The 11,745-nt window shown below is 53.7% G+C and overlaps 1 protein-coding gene across 2 annotated transcripts; it reads right to left on the reverse strand.

Moving 5' to 3' along the window:
* Positions 1–521: 521 nt before the first annotated feature.
* On the reverse strand, positions 522–9,839 carry Slc6a8 (solute carrier family 6 member 8). Of its 2 annotated transcripts, XM_032889748.1 has the most exons (13): positions 8,996–9,839; positions 7,301–7,432; positions 6,190–6,439; positions 5,642–5,774; positions 4,375–4,509; positions 4,179–4,282; positions 3,960–4,084; positions 3,306–3,418; positions 3,044–3,181; positions 2,864–2,966; positions 2,667–2,767; positions 2,416–2,586; positions 522–2,097 (listed from the first exon to the last, which is right to left on the reverse strand). In XM_032889748.1, exons 1-13 carry the CDS (start codon positions 9,255–9,257, stop codon positions 1,957–1,959), a joined length of 1,908 nt encoding a protein of 635 aa, XP_032745639.1. In that variant the 5' UTR covers positions 9,258–9,839; the 3' UTR covers positions 522–1,956. The 2 variants fall into 2 exon arrangements, with proteins under 2 accessions (XP_032745639.1, XP_032745640.1); XM_032889749.1 differs by lacking the exon at positions 4,375–4,509 and having other exon boundaries at positions 8,996–9,634.
* Positions 9,840–11,745: the final 1,906 nt, after the last annotated feature.

Raw genomic sequence — 11,745 nt, forward strand, 5'->3', positions numbered from 1 at the left:
CAATCCCAAGCACCTCCCCCACCCAACTCCATTGCCACCAGTCAGGTCCACGTGCTGATGCCTAGTCCCTGGATCATTGCCCCAGCTTACCTCTTACTATCTGTGATCCTAGTGTACCCTTTACTTTTAGATCTTGGAAGGCTACTTGCTCAGAAACATACTCTCTTGATTCACCTGCCTCAATATCTCAAGTTTGGGGCTTATAGGCATGAGCCACCATGGTTGGTTTAGAAAAATTCTTGGAATAACATAGCTACAGCCTCTCTCTGCTGCATTTGTTCCTATTCAACTTACTGTCACCCCCATGCTCTTCAGTCTAGGGGCTTGAGGCTTCCTTCCCTGCTTTAGTTTCTGACATGCTACTAGGTGCAGAATCGCTCAGAATGGGCTTTAGTGAATGCAAGGCTGGTGCTGCCAGGGCCTGTGATGGGGACAATTGGGACTTGGCTTTGGGCATTTCATCTGGTTCACACCATCCCCACCTCATTCCTCTTCCAGAGAAGCAGAAGCAGGGAGCCAACTTTGGAAAATGAAGTATTTTTTATTGCTATGTTTGCAGTGGCTTTTTTAGCACAGTAAGAATGTCCCCAAAGGCTTGCACCCTTACCCAGCCCCACCTCCCTGGCTTAGTCCAGCTCTGTGTGAAGAAAGCCTTTCTAATGGCTACTTGGCTGTTTCAGGCTTGATGGGACACAGATGTGGGTTTAAGCTGCTACACGGAAGACTTGAGATGTCGAAAGCACATCAGCCTTTAGCTTGGAAGTGGAAGCCATACCCAGGATCCCTTCCCTGGGCTATGTCCATGGGAAATCCCTGCAATCATGCCCAGCCCAGGGAGCTGGGTGTGGGCAAGTCTGAGCATGTCAGGTGAGCAGACCCAGATTCCCTGGGATAATGTTACAGCCTTCCACCCCACAGACTTAGAGGCAAAGGAACAGTGTGGGGACACCATTGAGGCTCCCACCTTCCTACTCCAGTCTCTGGCTGGAGACCATACAGAACATCCACACAGACTCACATATTCAACAGCCTGAAGCTTTTGTTTTGCCTATGAAAATTAAGTCTATAAATTCACACTCCTTGGCTAGGGTCAGAGAAGGTGGGGATGTCAAGGAAAGGAGTGGAAATGTGGGGATGGTGGGGGCTTTTTAGAAATATACAAGCAGAAGTCTCCTCTCAAGTTTTTTTCTTATAAAATGTGCAAAATATAAGCCTCCTTTGCCCAGAGGCTCTGTTTACTTCTGGTATTCACCTTCACTAAGAGATAAGAGATCTACACACACACACACACACACACACACACACACACACACACACACAATCACACACAATCACACACACATCACACAGAGACAGACAGAGACAGACGTGCACTCAGACCCAAGCTCACACAATTAATATTGGTGGCAATTGGCGCAGGAACACAAGGTTCCATTGCTGACTGGCTCTCTAGCTTCTAGAATAGGGGCGGGAAGAGTTCTAATTGAGCTGAAATATTCACCTTGGTTCCACTGTCCCTCTCTTGCCTCCCCTCCTGTCCTACTGTTATTTTCCCTCCTCTCCTGTTCCCCAAGCTGCCACTGTTGGTTCTAGGGCAAAGGTGTGTTACAGAGCAGAGCTTGGGAGGCAGGCAGATGGGCTTGGCAAGGCTAGGAGATGGGTCCTGGGCACTGGGAAGAAGGAAAGGAGGTGGGGACTGGAAGCAACAAAAATACCAGCGTAGTTGTGGGGTGGGGAGGAGAGGCATCTATTTTGGTGGGTTGTGATGTTTTAAGCGTTTTATTAAAAATGGAAAAAAGTTGTTTTTTGTTAGCACTCATGGTGCTTCCTCCCTTTCCCCAGGCAGATCCCCAAACTGTCAAGGAAAGGCAAGCCCCCGAGGGATGGGTGGGGGCTAAAGCTGGGGCTGCTATGGCTACCAAAGGATGAGCTGGTGATGTGAGCTGGGGGTGCCTGTCACATGACACTCTCCACCACGACGACCTTGCTGCTCTCGGACACGGGAGTCAGGGTGGTCAGGCCCCTGACATCTGCATCCTGAGCTCTGTATTCCAAGTGATGGAGGCCCCAGATAGGCTGGGTCAGGTGCTGCCATCTCTGTGGGAGAGGAGGGCATGCTGAACTTCCCATGGGTCACATGCAACTGCTTCCACCTCTCTAGCTCCTACTATCTGCCACCGAGACAGGTGTGCTTCCCTATGGGCACTTTTTTCAGGCCCTGCTCCCTGTAATGGGAAGCAGGGTTAAGTGGTCCTTGTGTGGAGCCAGGGAAGTGAGATGTGGGTCTTGCTTCCTTGCTACCACATGAGGCCATAATGGGTCAACTTTCCTTCCACCTATTGCCCCCACCAATGTGAGCTGGCCATGCTTCTGAGCGATGGACTGTTCCTTTGAGGAAAGAGGAAGGAACCTTACCTCTGCCATGGTTCCTTTTGCCCTGAGGAGACAGCCCAGGAGGTGGAGGGGCACACAGAGCATAGAAGAGAGTGCAAAGGCCCAGCCCATAGCTTCACCCCACCATGGGTACACGTAGGTATTGTTGTAGACCAGTGGCTTGTAGTACACAACATTGAAGATGAAGATGCCCTATGGACACAGATGCCTGCAATCACTGGGGCCCCACTACCCCACTACCCCACACCACTTGCCCACTTCCCTAGCCTTACCATGCAGACCAGTGGGGTGAAGAAGGACCAGCACCATTTCATCCAAGGGCAAGGTCGGTACCCAATCATACAGGCAATATCGTCCATGAAGCGGTCAGCTCCTGGAACAGGATGAGATAGACAGGAAGGCTAGAGTTGGAGACCATCCATCCTCATTCCACCCACAATTTCTAACCCAGCCCTTCATTTTGACCTACCATAAACCCAAGCCACCACCACACACTCCCAAAAGGCTTGCCAAAGCAGGGTAGTGCCACTAGCTGAGTAGTAGTCAAACAGCTGGAAGACGTACATCCCGCCCTGAGGAACAGAGTCAGGTCAGGGAAGATGATGGTCCATGGGTGGAAACTGACAGTAACCCACCTTACCCCACTTACATCAGTCACCATGGAGAGATCGATGACAAAGCAGAGGGCACAACAGAGGGCCACGGAGATCTCCCTTTGAAAACGGAAGTAGTAGGAGGCCGGGAGGAGATCCAGGAGCCCAGTGATGAAGCCCTCCACACCTACAAACTGTGGCCAGGGCAGCTCAGGCCCAGGTCCCCATGTCCCCGTGCACCACTTGCCCAATGTGCCAAATCCCCTGACCACCACCAGCCCCTACCCCATTCCTGCCCTAGATAGAGCTCCTGCAAACCTGGCTGTCCAGACCGAGCAGCAGCAGCATGAAGAAGAACAAGGCAGCCCAGAGTGGGGCCACAGGCATCAGTGTGACAGCCCGTGGGTAGGCAATGAAGGCTAGACCAGGCCCTGAGTGCAAAGATGCAGGGTGAGACTGGCCCTCAGCACCATCCTGAGTACCCTGATGCCTAAGGTCACACCTATCCCCCAGATGATAAAATAATAAAAATCTGAGGACTATTTGTGCCTCAGCATGGCTAAGCCCATTGAGGTCCTACAGGGGTCTCATGCCAGAGTTCTAAAAGGCTGTGGTCCCTAGCAGCCCCACCCTGTATTAGCAAAATTCCTGAAAAATCAGCAGTTGCTGGTTGTCCTGGGGTGACACAACAGAACTAAAGGACCATCTCCTTTTATTCCTATCTATAGCACTCAATGAACATGAAGATATACCCTGCAGTCTTGGGGGGGTGGGTGATAGGGGGCCCCAGCTCCAGAGGATTACCTTGTCTCAGTTGCATAGAGCCATGCATCCTACCTGCACAGAGCTAGCTGAACTCATCTATCACGTGTCAGTCAGTGTGTGTGTGTGGGGGGGGTGCACACACTCGTGTGTACCCTACATCAGAGTAGTTCTGCTGCTCTGGAGGTTGGCCAAGGTCAGGCAGCTCACCTGATTCTGCCACCTTGGAGATATGCACACCCTGCTCTGTGGCCATGAAGCCCAGGATGGAGAAGACCACAAAGCCAGCAAAGAAGCTGGTCCCGCTGTTGATGAGTGCCAGGATGATGGCATCCCTGAGGGTGGAGGGGCAGAATATTCTGGTTTAAGCAGTTCCACTACTCCAGGGCAGGGCAAGGCAGGGCAGGCAGGACAGGGGCGGGTGCCTACTTGTAGCAGTTGTTGTTGAAGCGATTGTAGCTGCCTAGGGCTGTGAGGGCCCCCAGGCCGATGGCATAAGAGAAGAAAATCTGGGTCCCAGCATCTATCCATACCTGAAAGGGATGGATCAAGAGAAGAGTCACAAGGGACCCTGCTCAACAGGCAGCATCTCCCAACCCTGTTGCCACAAACTACCTTTCCTCACCTGAGGGGACCCTAGCTTTGACCAGTCAGGCTTGAGATAGTAGATGATACCATCCAGGGCTCCAGGCAGCAGCACCCCTCGCACCAGCAGCACAACGAGGACCACGTAGGGGAATGTAGCAGTGAAGTACACGATCTAGGGGGCCAGGGTGCTCAGAGAGGCTCTGGATCCCTGCTCCCCCTTAAGATGCCTCCTGCCTAAACTTGGTGGCTGGTTCCCAGTGCTACTGTGAGCTGATATCATGGTCAGCAGTCATCTCCCCAATTGCAGTCATGCTCAGTTTGGATTAGGAAAGCCAGTAGCACTCATTCTATTCCTGAGTGAGGAACTACCCCCAGGAAAGCTAGGAGTCAGGCTGGGGCCCAGGCAGCCTCATAACAGGCTCTAGTTAACTGTAAAAGGAGGGAAGAAACAGGGCCATAGCATTCCAAGGTGAGGGTGCCTAGGTGTATCTAATGTCTAATGAAGGAAAGCAGTCCAGAGTTTGTTCCTATGGGGCATGCCTATGTGGATTGGGGCGGGAAAATGTGGGGAGTATGGGCACAGAAAACCTGTGGCAATATTATATGGGTTACAATAAGCTTGGTCCCAAACTCCAGGTCATTCTTGGTAGGCTGCTGGGCTTCTTAGCAGTTAGGGATTTTAGCTAGGCAAGAGAAAGACAGAGTTGGGTTTGAAGCTTGGTGTTATTGCTAAAAAGGGAGGGAGGGAGACACTCAGCATTTGAGGACCCTGCTGTGAAGGAAGGAGTCTTGATGCTCTGAAGTTTGATCATCCAGGAACCTGACTATGTCTCCTGGCTTAGCAATTTTAATGTGTTGGTTCATCTGTCTCTGTAATCTGAGGAAACCTCTGAAGGAGTCTTCCTTGAGGGCCTGAGGGATCACAGAGGTGAGAGCCCTCACAGACCAGGTTCACCCAGAGTGACAAAACCAATTTAGGCATCTAGCAAGGAGTATGAAGAAACAGAAAGAGAGGCAGTAGAAGAGGTAGGAAATGGAAAGGGCCAAGATGGGCGGTGGACACGGGAAAGAAAGGTAGTTACTGTCTGGACCTTTCACTCTCAGGGATGAAGGTCCCTGGAGGTGAACATTGAGAAAGAATCCCCACCAAAAGGTGAGAGTAAAAGGTATGAGTTTAAGAACTTGTCTCTTCTGTAGGCTAGAGCCTCAGTTTAGTCACCTCCTATTGTCATTGTGTCCCTTGTGGACAAGTACACCTCCCAGGCAATGAATGCTGCCCCCACCCTGCATGCCTCCACTTATACCTTTCCTGTTGACTTGACCCCCTTCCACACACAGAAGTAGACCAGCACCCAGCAGGCCAGCAGGCACAGGGTCACTTCCCAGTTGAGGGCTCCTGGAACCTCCAGCCCTGTGGAGAGCCTCAAGACTTTGTTCCTAAGGTAGAAAAGAAAGGAAGGCACCTGAGGGTCATGTCAGCAACGGGCACAGTAACTGGGATTTGCTTTGGAGTTGGCAGGTCCTCCCTCATCACAGCCCTGGTCCAGGCCCCACCATCAAGTATCTGGAGGACTATCCTGGGTCATCATCCTCACCCCAACCTTCTACAAACATGCAGTTTCAGCTCCATAATGAGGTCAACATGACAGGACAATAGCAAATGTCAAGTTGCTATAGCAGCAATGTCTATTCAAGCCCCGAGACTGGCCTAGGCACTCCTGGAGGATGGGGACAGACAAAACCCAGGAGTGGTTGTTTTGCATCTCTGGCCATGTCTACCCAGGGCTTGACTACATATGGAGAGACCAAGGGATGAGAGAGGATGGGCTTGGCCCACAGGCACCTGACTCACTCCCAGAACTCGATGACAGGGGACCGTCGGTCAGCAAGCTGGTCACATGTGAGGTTGGCCAAGCTGGCATTGGCACAGTCTTCATGGCGAAAGATCTCTACACAGTCAGGAGTGTTCCAGGTGTGGCCACACGTAGCCCATGGCAAAGTGGTAGTAAAGGACTTGACCAGGTAATAGAAGCCCCAGGCCAGCACCATGATGTAGTAAGTGTTGCAGTAGAAGACAATCACCATGGAGGCATAGCCCAGACCTGAGGATGAGTGAGTAGCTTTGACTTCTGGGCTCCTTTGTGGTCATTTCCTACCACCCCCATTATCTCCCCTTCCAGAACTGACATTCATCGCTGCTGAGCTCCTGACAGCTTGTTCCCTGTATGCCTCCATCCTTCCCTGTACCTTCTTCCTCTTTTCTTCCTGCTAGAGGCTTCTCCAAACTTTTTAAGCCCAATTGTGTGTGTCCCAACTCTAGGCTACCTTTCCTGTCTGTCTCCAGCTAAGAATTGCCATGTTCTTTCACTATCTCTGTGCTTCAACTCCTCCACCCAGCCCAGAGCTAAAGGCAGCTCTCCTCTCCTACCTATATGGTTACTACATCCTGTTGATTGTCCAACTTCAAATGCTTTCCCCTTCCCAGGTTTCAGTGCCATCCTGCAGTCACAGAAGGCAAGCCTCTGCCCCATGTTACACAGTAGCCTCCATTTTACATCAGCTGGGAGAACTTTCTAGTAACCTCAGGAAATGTGGAAAATACTCACCCCTTTAGAGGGCAACCTTGGCAAATTGCTTCACTCCTGTGTGCCCAGCTTCTTCAAAGACAGTAGCAGGACCTCTGAGGTGAGTCAAGTGTATCCAACAGGTCCTGTCCCTAAGCCTGGGTGTTTCTTTCCCTTTTTAAAAGCCTAGTTCCTGACTCTTCAAATTAATTGTGTGATCCAGTATCCTGCAGACTTTCTCCTAAGCTCAGAGGGGTATTACTTAGCCCCCAAGTCTAGTGCTCATTGAAGAAATCAAAAGACTTCTTCAAGTGGGTCACAGTCATATTGTGTTCCCTGGCCCTCATCCCAATAATTTGAAAAATGGAGAGCTGAGAGTTGGCCCAGGGGGCAGCTCACCTTTGAATAGGGGACAGATGTTCCAGACATTGATGCTGCCGGCCTTCATGAACTGGCCCAGTGAGATTTCCAGGAAGAAAATGGGGATTCCTCCAACCAGGGCAATCAGGACATAGGGAATAAGGAACACACCTGGAGGAGGAAATGTGGAGTGGGCTCAGGATACCTCCAAATACCCTCCTGCAGCAGGAGGGGACTTAACCCAAACCTATCAGCCAAGCTGTCCAGGCCTCACACTAGCCCAGACTCCAGAAGTCATAGAAGGCCCAGACAGAGCCCCAGCTTCAGCTTGCACCCCAGTCCCATGACTTCCCACAGAGTGAATCAGCGCAGGGGTGGCCACTGACTCAGAGGCTCAAGGTGAACAATCCCAGGAGGCGAACTCTAGGTCTGTTGAGAGGAGGCTCAGCAGCAGTGTCTAGCCAGTGTTCCCTGTACCATGGGAAGCCCTTGGCTCACTGAAGTCTGAGCTTATAGACACCTAGGGTGAGCTAGCAGGCATTGAAAACACACAGGCTTATGCATATAGGCCATCTCTTGTGCCACAGTTCTTTTTGGCAGGCAGCAGAACAGGAAGGAATAGCCAGAGTGTGTTCATGTATGCCAGGCTGGGTGCTCAGGAATGGAGGCTTGTCCAAAGGCAGTGAGCACAAGTACCCTGTACTTCGTAATCACAAGAATCCAAGGAGGAAACTGGGTGGGTAGCAATTCTCTGCTTATGGGGGTATTGGTGTAGGACAAAGAGAGACAAATCAAGGAGAGGGGCTGAGGCAGTATTCCAGCAATTATGTGGAGTGGTAGGAAAGGCGAGAGCTGGGCAGCTGATGTTCTGACCTCCTCTTCTTTACTGCTCTCTAGGACCCCTCTCTGTACAGGACCAACTCTCTCTGCTATTCAGTGAGAGCTAATTGCAGTTTACTGGGCTCCAGCACCCAGCATCCTTCCTGTGTGTGACCTTGGACAGAAACCTCCACTCTGGGACTCAGTTTCCCACCCATCACTCAGCTGCTTCAGCTCCCCAGAAATCCAGTACTGTTTTGCAGTCCCGGGACAGGCTAGTACCCACTGCTGTTGCTAAGCTGGGCTTAGGCAACTGGGCATGGGATGTGCATGCAGCCTGTCTAGTGGCGGCGCCAGGCGGGCCAGGCCGCAGACTTCCCAAGCCTGGCTCAAGCACCCAGTGTTCCAAGCCTGGGCCAGAGAGGGAGGGAGAGGAGAAGGAGAAGAGGGAGGAGGGGAGAGTGTGGGGAGGGACAGAGTGGCCCATTGTGTGTGTATTCCTATGTGCACACGTGGGGGGGTCCACACAATGTATCACTTGTGTGCCTGACCCATGGGGGCAGCCAGGGCTCCTCACCTCCTAGAGCCCCCTCCACTGGGGGCAGGCCTTCCCTTCCCACCTCAATGGCCAATCACTCCCAATGTGGACTGGAAGTCTGGGAGGCAGCCCCTCAGTTCATCTGGAAGCTCTCCTTGATTGCCTCCCCTCCACACTGCCAGGCACATGACCGGCGAGGGGGGTGGAGGCCGCCGTGTGGTCACCAGGCCTTTGGTTGGTCAGGGGCACCATGGCCCCCACCTGCTTTGGGCGGGCCTCCCCCCCTCTGGACTTGCCCCACTGCTCTGGTGGGCCTGTGGCAGGCTGGGGGTGGGAACCGCTGATGAAGACAGGATGCTCGGGATAGGGGCACTCACCTCCGCCGTTCTTGTAGCACAGGTAGGGGAAGCGCCACACGTTACCGAGGCCCACAGCGAAGCCCACGCACGACATGATGAAGTCCATCTGGCGTGTCCAAGTCTCTCGCGGCGGCACAGCAAGGCGGCTGCTGGGCGCCCCCAGGCCCGCAGGGCCATCGCCCTTGGACGGGGCACCGTCGGGCCCGGACACGATGAGAGGACCCTTCTTCTCGTCTCCAGACACGCTATAGATACCGTTTTCAGCGCTCTTCTTCGCCATGGCCCCTGGGGCCTCGAGGCCAGGCCAGGGGTCGCGGCGTCTCGAGGGTGGCGAGCGGGCAAGGGGCTCCGGTGGCACCTGGAGAAAGGGCCCCGAAAGCGCGGGCCCGCCCGGGGGCCTCGGGGGCGGCCGGGCCGGGGGACGGGGCGACGGGCGGGCGGGAGGGGTGCGGGACGGCGGGGGCGGCGCAGTCAGAAGCAGTCCACGAAGCACTTGAAAGTGAGCCTGAAGAATCTCATGTGTGTCAGGGGGCCAGGGGCGGCGCGGGCGGCGGCGGGAGCCTGGCCGCGGCGGCGGCTCCCGAGACTCCTGCCCGCGGCTCGGGCGGCGGCGGCGGCGGTGGCGGCTGCAGCGAGGACTGCTCGCCCTGCCGGAGGCTCACCTAGCGTCGCGGGTGGCTCGGACGCCCCACTGTCTGCAAGCGGCAGCCGAGCAAAAGCCTGCGGCCTGCGGCCCCGGCCCAGCCCAAGCAGCTGTCCTGCTCGCCTTGGGGCTCTGCTAGCACTTCGGCGGCTCCGGTGGTCTTGGGCACGACCTCCCCTCCTTCCTGGCGGCGGCGGCTACAGCCGCTCTCCGGGCCGCGGCAGACTCAAAGATTCCCAGGGCACTCAACTGTCTCTCTTTCCCAGAGCGACCCGCTGCTGCGTGGGTTAGAACCGACTCCTGGTGATGTCACTGTCGCCCCACCCCACGAACCGGCTGGTCCCCTCCCCTCCATCCTGCCCCTCCCTGTCACTCCGCCTACCTCCTCCTGAGAAGAGGGGCCGCTCCAGTGGGGAGCAGGATGGTTGCTACCTGGGGCGCTGGCCAGCACTTTCTTTTCAGTGGGGCTGAGCCGCCATTCGTTCCAGGATCACCTGGCACAGGTCAGGTCAAGTCCCCTGGTTTTCTGAACCACCAGGAAAACGGAGTCTCTAGTTGACCTCAGATATCCTTAGTTCTTCCCCCCTTCTCTCCACTCTTTCTAGCCTGGAATTTCGTTTCTCGGTGGAACATCCTTCACCAAGATTCGTCAGCCTGCCTAAAATTCACTTCTCAGTTAGGACCTAGGGAGAGTTGGATGCCCAGGTGCAAAGTTTCTTGGTCCCTACACCAAAGTAATCGCCCTGTGTGATTGCCTCCTGAAGGGTTGTCCTGCGCTGACCTGGAGTGGGGAGATCGTCCTCCAGGAGTTCTGTGGAACTTTGCCAGAAGCATTGAGCTGTCTCCTCAAGACATTTAGGCCTCCTCAAAGATACATCCTGAAGGCTGAGGATCATGGTGTCAGCTCTGGGTGTGATCGATTTCTGTTGTCTCAGAATGGGCAAAGGTAGCTTGCTTGGTCGAAGATCAAAGTTACAATTTGTGACCAAGGTAGAAGGGACTTCTTGATAACTGGGTCAGTCCACCTTTTTGCCTGATGTGGGTTGGGTAGGGCATGTGATCTATAGATACTGGTAAGAATAGGGTAAAGGCTGCCCCCTGGTGCCTAGTGGATGTACAGACCCTCCCTCTAAGCTCGGTAACCTGCCTGCTCTTCAGGATGTCTAGGCTTTTCCATCCGCAGCTGAGCAACCTCTTGGGAATATTCCAAGACCAACATAGCCTGGGGTGGACTAGGAAATGAGGAGTGCCATTTCAATCCCAAACTCCTTGATCTGATCAGACACCAAAGTCCCCAGATGGCTCATCCCATCATGTTAAGCCTGCAGCCATCAGCAGATTTAGAAAGAAAAGCAGTTCCAGCCAGAGCCAGATTGAGCTGATAGGTGAGGGGAGAGGGAGGGCAGCATCTACACCCAGGCTAGCAGGAAGGGCGATCCCTCTCTCTCTCTCTCTCTCTCTCTCTCTCTCTCTCTCTCTCTCTCTCTCTCTCTCCCTCCCTCCCCTCCCTCCCCCATGTATGTCACGTGCCCTAGGGTTCTGGTAGAATCTCCTTGCTCATCAGAGAACCCTAACTTGAGTCATCTTTGTCCCAGCCTGGAACCAAAAGTCCTCCTGGAGAAACAAAGGCCATAGAGGAGTTACTCATAGCACACATATCCCGGAAGAGCTGGAGCCATCCAAGGAGCAAGGAAAAGGTCATTTAAGAGAGGAAAGAAGAGATCCTAAGGGAATGGGCCCAGAGGACTCCATTGCAGTATAAAGACCTGCAAAAGGAAAAAGGAGCTGCTGCAACAATTATGTGGATCAGGTGTGGGCAGAGACCAGTTAATAACAGGAAAATCGGGCCGTAAAAGTGGGAACTGGGTGTGGGTACTTTTGGGAATTTAAGATCCTGCTTGTTCAGAGAGTAGGGATGGGAAACAGAACATAGTAGCCTGAGAAATATGGCACTTTGAGGAGTTGGTCATTGCTGTGTGGGGTGGGGGTGGGGAGGCTTGGAGTTCAAGAAGTCAAGACTGAGTGCAAAATGAGGCATCCCTCCATCCTGGGCCTGTGATGAGCATCTGGGTGAAGAGACATTTGCAAACCCAAATTACAGGAACATAAGGAAGGAGTATCATCT

Source organism: Rattus rattus, chromosome X (genome assembly GCF_011064425.1).
Source record: "Rattus rattus isolate New Zealand chromosome X, Rrattus_CSIRO_v1, whole genome shotgun sequence".
Lineage (NCBI taxonomy): Eukaryota > Metazoa > Chordata > Mammalia > Rodentia > Muridae > Rattus > Rattus rattus.